At 35.0% G+C, this 10,417-nt stretch overlaps 1 protein-coding gene across 1 annotated transcript in view; it reads left to right on the forward strand.

The window, feature by feature from the left end:
* Nucleotides 1-8,726, forward strand: part of Tet (Ten-Eleven Translocation (TET) family protein) — a 46,416-nt gene extending 37,690 nt beyond the window's left edge. The window contains exons 4-18 of the mRNA XM_089218696.1: nucleotides 501-632; nucleotides 710-869; nucleotides 1,010-1,365; nucleotides 1,450-1,613; nucleotides 1,861-3,387; nucleotides 3,451-3,628; nucleotides 3,717-3,940; nucleotides 4,016-4,202; nucleotides 4,293-4,520; nucleotides 4,585-4,739; nucleotides 4,816-4,972; nucleotides 5,056-5,182; nucleotides 5,278-5,792; nucleotides 5,871-6,020; nucleotides 6,527-8,726. Coding sequence (XP_089074822.1) covers nucleotides 501-632; nucleotides 710-869; nucleotides 1,010-1,365; nucleotides 1,450-1,613; nucleotides 1,861-3,387; nucleotides 3,451-3,628; nucleotides 3,717-3,940; nucleotides 4,016-4,202; nucleotides 4,293-4,520; nucleotides 4,585-4,739; nucleotides 4,816-4,972; nucleotides 5,056-5,182; nucleotides 5,278-5,792; nucleotides 5,871-6,020; nucleotides 6,527-6,931 — 4,665 coding nt within the window. The 3' untranslated portion in view covers nucleotides 6,932-8,726. The remainder of the gene's footprint in view (nucleotides 1-500; nucleotides 633-709; nucleotides 870-1,009; nucleotides 1,366-1,449; nucleotides 1,614-1,860; nucleotides 3,388-3,450; nucleotides 3,629-3,716; nucleotides 3,941-4,015; nucleotides 4,203-4,292; nucleotides 4,521-4,584; nucleotides 4,740-4,815; nucleotides 4,973-5,055; nucleotides 5,183-5,277; nucleotides 5,793-5,870; nucleotides 6,021-6,526) is intronic.
* The last annotated feature ends 1,691 nt before the right edge of the window (nucleotides 8,727-10,417 follow it).

Genomic DNA, 10,417 nt, shown 5'->3' on the forward strand with positions numbered 1-10,417 from the left:
ATATACAAAACAATATATATATATATATATATCAAATGTATAGAAGCTTTTTTGTACATGCGTTGAGCGGGTTGTGAAAATGGCGCGTAACAAGTGCGTTCCTTGAAAAACGATTGAGGAAGGTCGGGTGAGCGCATTTCCTCGGTATCCAGCTGCGATGCATCATCATCACGAGTGCCATTTATAGTAGTAGTAGTTTATAGTAGTTTAGGAGTAGTAGAAGAAATATTAGTAGATATATGGTTTTCGAAAGGCGGACGAGGGTGAAACCACCGACGCACATTGATTTCTTTTAAAACTCGTAATGTTGCTTGGCACTGAATCAAAAATATCCGCACGCCCACACACAGTGCAGTAATTTCTATTATTAAGCCCAAACAGCCATTTTATCTTTCTTTTTTTTACATAATCAACAGTCTGTTTACTTTTGTAACAGTTTATTATGTATGCCGCGGTAATAATATATACTAGAGTCTTACGTTGAAATATTTTTGTTACAGGCTTATAGAAACAAGGGCAACCGATCGATATCCGGCAATTCGGGCGCTCAACAACAGTCTCCCGGACCGTCGACTCCGTTAAACGGGGCTCCCGGATCGCCAGTAGTCATGACCGAATCCCATCACAATTCGGTGAGATAACACGCAAATTGTTGAAACCTCGGTATTTGCATTCCTTACGTTATTATAATATACCATTTCTTTTTTAGCTTTCTGGTTCGGTGTTGTCAACGTCAAGCAACGGGTCTGGGTTCTACGGCAACCAGACGGTCAGCATTATGGAATCCGATCCTAATGGCATCGGATTTAGAGATAATAGGTTCGGAACGCCAGCCACAGTTTGGCACTCGACCGACGGTAATGCATTAGGTTAGTACGATAATATACTCAAAATAATAATGCTAACGTGATAAAATAAATTTCGATCAAAAAAAAAATATATATATATTGGAAATAACTACAATAATGTAATATGGATGAATTTACATTAATGTAATATTTTTTTATAGGTTGGACGGCAGTCACTCAATCACCACAACCTCAGTATGTTGGTCAACAAATTCAACTAGAAGACATACGATACCATTCACCTGCCAACACTCTGCATTATTCTACTCACGCTCCACCAAACGTTTACAACCAACCAGGCTATCAGACGGTAAGCGCGGCTCAAACGCCGACTTCCGGATTTATTCAAGTTAGCAACGGTTTCGCTCAGCAACCCACCCAAGTAACCACTAGCTCATTAATCAATGGTGTGCCTAATGTTGCACCCACTATAAATGGCAATGTCGAATATTTGGAGACTTCGGGTAGAACAGATTTTGTCAATGGAACACCGAATTACAATCACATTTCCCAGACTGTACGTATATTTGAGTCTTGTGTTAAACGTTGTGTGTGTTTTTTTTAAATTTAATAATCATTATTATTATATTAACATATATAGGTACAAGAACAATCACCATCGTCTCAGACTTTGGATTCTTCAAACGATGCATCTATCAAAGTAGTTAACAACAGTTTTAGTCAACCCGGTGCGGGAAACGCGATACCTGGGTACCCACCTCAACAACCTCCCCAATCGCAACAGAGTTTACACAACTCTAATGGGTAAAAAACTTACTATTACTAGTTTTATATTATCTTTATAATTTCATTATTTTTTAATATTTTATTATAATTATGTAGAAGCAATGATATATTATTTTAAATGTCTACATAATAATTGATTAATTCACAATGTTGAAAACTAAACGATTTATTATTTTTCCATTAAAACACGATTTTTAAAATTTAAATGTAAAAATGTATTAAAAATTAATCCGAATTAAAATTTGATGCTGTTTTATATTAACAGGTACCCAGGTAAAAATGAAGGAAATTCCGTAGGGGAGGAGAGGAGTCGAGTTTCTGACTCTCCAGCAACTGGCGTATGGGGCCAGTCAAATAATCAATATGACACATCAACACCAGTGTCTGAAAAAAGCAACTTAAATAATCGAATAAAATCTATGATTCTTAACAAACAACAATATCAACAACAACAGTATTTACAAGATCGACCGCAAGATCAACAACAATCTCAACATCAACAATATCTTAACGATCAGTATCAAAAAGAACATAATTCCAATGATCAAAATAATCACCAACATATGCATCAACAGCAGCAGCAACAGCAACAACAACAACAACAACAACAACAGCAGCAGCAGCAACAACAGGTACAAATTCAGCAACAAGTTCAAGCTCAACAGCAACAAGCGCACCAACAAGCCCACCAACAAGCGCAACAACAAGCACAACAACAAGCTAAACAACAAGCCCAACAACAAGCACAACAAAGTGCGGCACAGCATCAACAATATCTTAATGATCAATATCAATCTGAACAGAGGCACAGTCCACAAGAGCAAAACAATCACCAACAAATGCATCATCAGCAACAAATACAACAACAACAAATACAACAGCAGCAGCAGCAGCAACAACAACAACAGCAGCAGCAACAACAACAACAGCAGCAGCAACAACAACAACAGCAGCAGCAGCAGCAGCAACAACAGCAACAACAGCAGCAACAACAACAGCAGCAACCACAGCAGCAGCAACAACAGCAGCAGCAACAACAACAGCAGCATCATCAAAGTATACAGCAAACTAATAACCAATTGCAGATACATCAACAACATTTACATCGACAACAAATAATGCAACAGCATCAAGCGCTTCAACGTCAACAAAGAATCGATGATAGTGGAGACGCCAAGAGTCCATTGAGCCAATCTGATCACCAACAATATCGGACGGACTCCAAACAAAACTTAATTAGCAATAATTTTTTAGTCCAAGGCCACCATCCTCGGAGCTTAGCTACTGAGGGTGGTGGCTTTTTCTCGGAAGTCGAACGATATCCGAAATACCATCACTACCACCACCATAATGAACAAAACAAATCTAAAGGAAAACAACAACCGACACTACCTCCACCATCTCAAAAACAACAACAGCAACAACAGCTGAAACAGAAACCTGTTTATGATTACAAAAATAGTCTAGACATCCAAAAATGTACACTGGTTAAAGAAGAATTTATTGAAATACCGTATGAAGTGAGATTGCATCGATTGCCGTTTGGATTCGATCCTAGAGTAAGCCAGAAGAATGGTTATGTATTCAACGGCAATGGTGGTCCTAATCCTATTGACGTTGTGGCAGGCCCGTGGTGCTGTAGAATGGGTGGTACAGATACGCCAACAACAAAACACTTATCTGACGGGTGTTGCCGTGGCTTAAAGGCGCTGGATGAGGGGACCGATCCAGAGGAAATTAAAAAAGAAAACGGTCTAAATAATAGTCAATCCTCTGATAATCTAGATGATAAGTAAGTGATTATTGTTTATAATTCATCATGATTATGTTTTTTGAAATGAATGATTTATTTCAGACAAAAAACTAATATCAAAGCTACAGTTCCCGATTGCAATTGTTTCCCTACGGATCAAGCTCCACCAGAGCCCGGGCCGTTTTACACTCACTTGGGTTCAGCGAATAGCTTAATGGAACTAAGAACAAATATGGAAAATATGTCAGGTATACGAGGCAATGGAATACGGATGGAAAAGGTATGATAATTTTAGATGACTGAAGTTTACTTAATTTCCATAATTATTGATGGTTGCTAATATTATCATTTATTTTTAATGAATAAAGGTGTTATATACCGGAAAAGAAGGCAAAACTACGCAAGGCTGTCCTTTAGCCAAATGGGTAATACGGCGTTCGTCGATAGACGAAAAACTTTTAATAGTTGTAAAAAACCGACGAGGGCACAAATGTCAACATTCCTGGATTGTCATTTGTATTGTGTCATGGGAAGGCATATTGTCCGACGAGGCCGATTATCTGTATACAATGCTGTCACATAAACTTAACAAGTACGCGTTAATATAACATATAAATTAACCCACGTTGTTTGCGTTATTAATCAATAAACGATTTATTCAATATAGATACGGAGTACCGACTACCAGACGATGTGGTACGAACGATCCGCGAACATGTGCCTGTCAGGGACTTGATCCGGATACGTGTGGAGCTTCATTTTCGTTCGGTTGTTCTTGGTCGATGTACTATAACGGTTGTAAATACGCAAGAAGTAAAGACGTGCGAAAATTTAGACTTTCCGTACGGACAGAGGTAAATTTAGTTTTTATAATTATGTATACAATACCTTTTAAACTAATATTGTATGCTAATAATATTTGATTTTTTTTCAAATTCAATTAGGAACAAGAATTAGAAGAACGATTACATATGCTAGCGACTAATTTATCACCTCTATACAAGTCATTGGCTCCACGTTCGTACAACAATCAAATACAATGTGAACGTGAAGCGTCGGATTGTCGATTGGGTTTAAAACCTGGTCGTCCTTTTGCTAGCGTTACGGCTTGTATAGATTTTTGCGCTCACGCTCACCGAGACTTTCATAACATGCACAATGGATGTACAGTCGTAAGAAACTATAAATTCATTATCTCAGAAGGAAATTTTTCTAAAAGTTCTTGATGACTTATAGGTGGTAACATTGAACAAACATCGAGGGTTTCAAAAACCTGATGACGAACAGTTGCATGTACTACCTTTATACGTAGTAGATGAGTCGGATGAGTTTGGAGATAAGCAAGCTCAAAGTGATAAATTTAAGAATGGTTCGGTCGAAATGCTTTCCAAGTACGTTGTATAATTTATAAACTATTTATGATTGGATCAACATTTTATACATGACTATTTTTTTTCGTGGTTTTAGATTTCCGTGCGAGGTAAGAGTTAGATCTGTACCACTTACTCCATGTAGACGTAAGAAACGTCAAGCCGAAGAACCCGAGTCTCCTAGAGGTGTACCAACAACTCTAGTACCACAAAAATCCGAACAAAATAGTGACGCACAAGTTCAAAGTTCACAGGTATGTAATAACATGGTATTTTATTTTATCTTCAAAATTGGTATAAAACTATAAAAACTAATTCTATACATTGTTGTATTTAGATATCTTCAACAGTATTAGATAGCCCAACAATAAACATGTATCAACAATGGAACAATCAAGGTTTACTGGGGCAGAGCTCTTCTAATTTCTATAACGTTCAACAATACAGTCCGTGGAATAATGTTGGTAAGTTAACATTTTTGTAATTTAGTATAATAATCAAGTCATTTTTTTTAATCATTTAAGTAATCATAATGTTATATGATAATCATTTTAAATAGATAATCTTATTTCACCAAACATGGATATGGAAATTAACTCGAAAACAAACATGACGAATTATCAATCGTCAACTAGGCATCACGTTCGTAACCTTTGGCCACCCGTTGGTGGTGGATTGCCTGGTGGCAAACCGGTTGAGCCCGCACTTGCCGAGAATTCAACCCCGATGCTGCAAAAACCACCATCTTACTACAATCAATCGACCAGTTACGCTCAGAGCAGATCAGTTCCGAGATCGACTGAGATGGCAAATGCCAACAACTATAATTATTATTATAAATCTAGTCAAGCCTTGTCCAATCCGACAAACGTCATAGCCACCCCCCCAATAGATTACAGTCATTATTACAGCCAACAACCAAAGTATTTGCCATTGCACCCAGAGGCTGCCGCTAACCGCTGGTGCCCACCACCACCACAGTCGCATTTGTATGCACCACCACCATCACCACAGCCGTTCCAAACGCAAGCGACTCGATTTAACCATCAGGACCCGACAACTATGTTCAATCAGGTAAATCACGTTTAATAGTGGTTTTGTCTGTAAACATGCGTCTTGTATTCGTATTAACGATGATTTCGTTTCTTACAGGGGATGTCCCAGTACCAACTTCCAAGATGGGATCTATATGGACCAACACCGTACTTCCCCTCAGTTGTTGTGCCCGAACCTGCAGCGGCACCCAAAGTACATCCGATCGGCGAAGTGACCGATTACATAGAGAACGAAGAATGCTTCAAGGTATGTTCTTTGAGCGTTGTATCTATATTTAAATGAGGTGAACACATGCCACATTGACGTTTGTCTGATAAAACCAGCAGACGGCTGAGAAAAAAGTTCTTAGATTTTATTATTCAACTAAATACCTATTACAAATTGAAGACCACGGTCTCTAAATGATTGTCGTTTCTTTTCAACTATACCTACACGAAAAAATTAATTTACGCCGTAAATTATACCATAATTTTATTTCTTAAGATTTATAATTCCTCGAATATTTATGAAATTTACAGTAAATTTTTATTTTTATGCAATCTTATTTTTACTTCTCTCGCTATATACTCGTAGGAATATTCGCATACCTAATAATAGATATTTATTATTCTTTTCAACGCCTATCAGATTAAAATTATTCATTGTGATCGCTATTGTACATCAAAAATCAATTTCATGTTTGTATTTCATCATCAGTTGAATCGTTTATGCCTAAATAGTTTGTAAAACAGTTTGTATTTGCAATTTTTCAGGACTCGCAAATGGGTGGAGTAGCTATTGCGCTAAGTCACGGTTCCGTGCTGTTCGAGGTGGCAAAGCAGGAACTACACGCAACCACGGCGCTGCGGAAACCTGACAGACTGCACCCAACTCGGATCAGCTTGGTGTTCTACCAGCACCGGAATTTGAACAGACCCAAACACGGCTGGGATGAATGGGAGGAGAAAATGAGAGTGCGGAAGATGGGCAACGCATCTACTAACTGCAATTTCAGCACCGGCACAGCGGCCACGACCACGACCACCAAGGCTAACGCATTGTTGTCGGCCAATGGTGGACGCAAATCGACCACTGTGACCACCACAACGTGGACAACGCTGTTCCCGATGTTCCCGTGTATGGTGACTGGACCGTACCAGGAGAACCAATGTCAATAGTAGCAGCTAGTATACATATGTCACCGGAGCAAAAGGGTCAAGTTTTTTTTACTTCCTTTTTTTTTGTATTAATTTTTACACACAGTCGATCGGCCACTCCTCATGCCATGTGATTTCGACTTTGACACAACTCTATCTAACCCAACCCACCAAAAAAAAAATTCATCCTCTCTCCTCCGTACATTACATTTTTACACTTCTCGAATTTCGTACGAATGCCAAAGAAGCTATTTATATAATATACGATTATCGTTTTAATTTTTATTTGGATAGGACTTAAGTAATCATTTTACGTCAATAAGAAAATCCTAGTTATAAGTATCAATTTTTAATCACGAGTTTTGTTATAATTTGTTTTCTTTTTGTTTTTACTTTTTTCTGTACATATTATAGTGAAAAACATCTCTTATACCCCAAAATAAGGAATATGTGTGAATTATTTTTTGATAGACAACTTTTTTTTTCATGTACGATTCCAAAATGTTTAGTGTTTTATTTTTGTACTCTTAACTAATCGCCTATTTATATGTGTATCAAATATTTATGCTGCCGTTGTATAAACAATTTTAGATGAAACAAAGTTAACTCGGCTTCGGTATAAATTTTTTTTAAATTATTATTCTAAAATTAATTCTGTCGATGAACTCACCTACTATTCTCACCCATGAGTTTAAAAATGATCGATTTTAGGTATACCCCTTTTCCCAATCACCCTTTAAAATAAGATTATTGAATAATTAATTTTGTGTTCATTAAATAGATCTCTCTACGATCGTAAGTAGAAAGTCCATCACACTTATTAGTGTTTAGCATGTACAAATCACTTGCGAAATCAGAATTAAAATATTATAATAATAATATATAAAAAAAATATATCAAATTTGACTGATTAGTTAGGTAGCTATCATAGGGGTAGTGTGTGACCTACTTAGTTATAAGAATATTTTTTAATCATTATTCATAAGTAATAATGCAAAACGAAAACCGCTCATAAATTTTTGAAAATTTATTTATTTTTTTTAGAATAAATCAATTGTATAAATTTGTGTAAAAAGACAGTATTTCAAATGGAAAAAAATCATAAATATATAAACATTTAATATTATAAAATATATAATATATTTTTGGAAGACTTTTTTAGGATAAAAATATAAGAAAATTTAATAATGCGTTGAATTTCAAATAAATATTTTAAGATGTTGCGATTTTTGTATTCTAAATGAAATAAAAAACAATAATATTTATATTTAATTATTGATGATTGTGTGTTCCAAAATATTGTAAGTTTAAATGATAATTATTTTAAGAAATAATAAAAAGACATTCATATTCATATATTTATTAATTTAACCATTATGTGAAATTATTGATAAGCACTGAGCTTTTTTAACGACAAGTACAAAAAATATGTATCTTAAATTTAATATGCTATTAAAAATTGTATATTTTGTTTTTATATCGTTTAACCTGGATTTTTCATGATAAAAAAAAAGTCTGTCTTCCAAAATGTTTTTTTTTGTTCATAAACGCCGGACCATGTATGATTTTTTTCGTGTACATTTTAACTAATTGAATTCCATTTTTTTTTTTTTGTATTTATTATTATTTATTTATTTATTTATTTTTTTTTTTTTACTATTCGTATCTTTACTTTAATTTATGTTAAGGCTTATTTATAATATACACAATGAAAAAAAAAAACGTATTTAATTTAGTGTTGTAATTTAATCAAATGTACCTACCAAAGAGATTCTCTCGAATAAAAATAGTTTGTATGTACACACTTTTCAAATAATTATGTTGTACCTATACATCTTTACCGGTGTGTGTTTTACTAACCTCGTTTTACTGTCGTCGAGCCAATCTTGGACCAGCCAAATGACCCTATTTTACCGCAATAATTAACGAGGTAAAATATATTTATTACACCTACGTTGATTACAACTAATACAATCATCCGAAGGTGAATAATAATTCAATATTGCAATATTCGTGTTTGGGCATTTCGTGTCTGCACGAGTTTTTGAATCCACTCTGCAGTATTGTTATTATTAGACACGCTTTTTCGGACTTTTCGTGTGGAATAACTGTACGGGCAGGTGTAACGACTGCTGCAGTGTCAACGAAAGTATAAATCCAATTTAAATGACGTCACGATGAGGTCATGTCTGCAGAAATACTCTGGATACTCTAATGATAGCATCAATAAAAAAAAAAAAAAACTGTGTTTGTTACCACATTTTTAGTTGTGTGGTTTTCGTTTTCTCTTGTTCTGAAGCACAAGTCGTACCTACTATAATATTTGTGTAATATCACCGGAAAAATAAAATCGACCGTTTGACCTATTAAATCGCCGCCGAAAACGAGTTTTAATTGCCCGCAAAATGTTCGAAGGTTTGTTATTATGAAGGATCTGAAACCGCATCGTTTCGCGTATAATATTGCGCATAATTTACCAAACGTTTTATGAATAATATAATTATTAATAAACATCGTTTGGAGCTATCTCCGATGCGCTCACGTCATCTATAAGCGTATAATAGTAATATAGTGTAATATTCTGTACAGCTTAGATAGGCAGTTGCATGTACCTGCAATATTATAATAAAATATTATATGATGGCAAGCCGATTGACCAGTTCGAAACGTGTTTTTTTCCCATGGCATATACAGAGTGATCCACCACAAACATGGCGCGCATCCAGTCAACCCCATTTTTACTTTTAATCAGACATTTTTTCAAATTCGGAGATTTGGATTTTTCAAGCCTAAATGTCTTATTAGAACCGTATTATTTTCAAATGTTTGTATTTTTTTTTTTTTTTTTGTATCCAACGTTTGAGGAGCGTCAATTGTGACTTGCAACTTATTTTTTTTCAAATGACAATCTCACTGTTTTCCTGTGAATTGTCAAGAAGGAAAATGAACATTTTGATTTTTATAAATCGAAAATCTAACGTGTAGTTTTCGAGTTACCTGGTTAATTTTGTGTAGCTTTTATGGACAATATAGGTTTTGGACGATTTATTGGGGTTATGACTTATGATAATTTGAAAATTATATTACATATTTGTGATACTATTTTTAGAACTATATGCGATAAAATCATTTGTACATACATTTATTTTTAATAAATTAGAAACTACTCGTTGATGCTTTGAATTTTTATTCAAATACATCGGAGTTTTCAAAAAAATCATCTGCTCAACAATATTGAAAAAAATAAAAACTAAAAATATGTAGATTCTGCTGGAAAAAAGTCCCAAAATCAGAATTTTGATGAATTCACTAGGTACCTATTAAAGGGGAAAATGTGGGCGTGCATGCTTAGTGAATCATCTTATATGCATCTTATGTTACGTAGGTAGGTACGCGCGATTTGATGAGTTTTTTGAGGTACGTCAGAAATAAAATAATATACGGTGACGTTTATTATACACCCGCAGGCGCATCGCAGAGCTATTGAACAATTATTTTGGGTTATTT

This window comes from Diuraphis noxia, unplaced genomic scaffold (genome assembly GCF_037042655.1).
Source record: "Diuraphis noxia isolate RWA-SAM2 unplaced genomic scaffold, SU_Dnox_SAM2 contig0002, whole genome shotgun sequence".
Lineage (NCBI taxonomy): Eukaryota > Metazoa > Arthropoda > Insecta > Hemiptera > Aphididae > Diuraphis > Diuraphis noxia.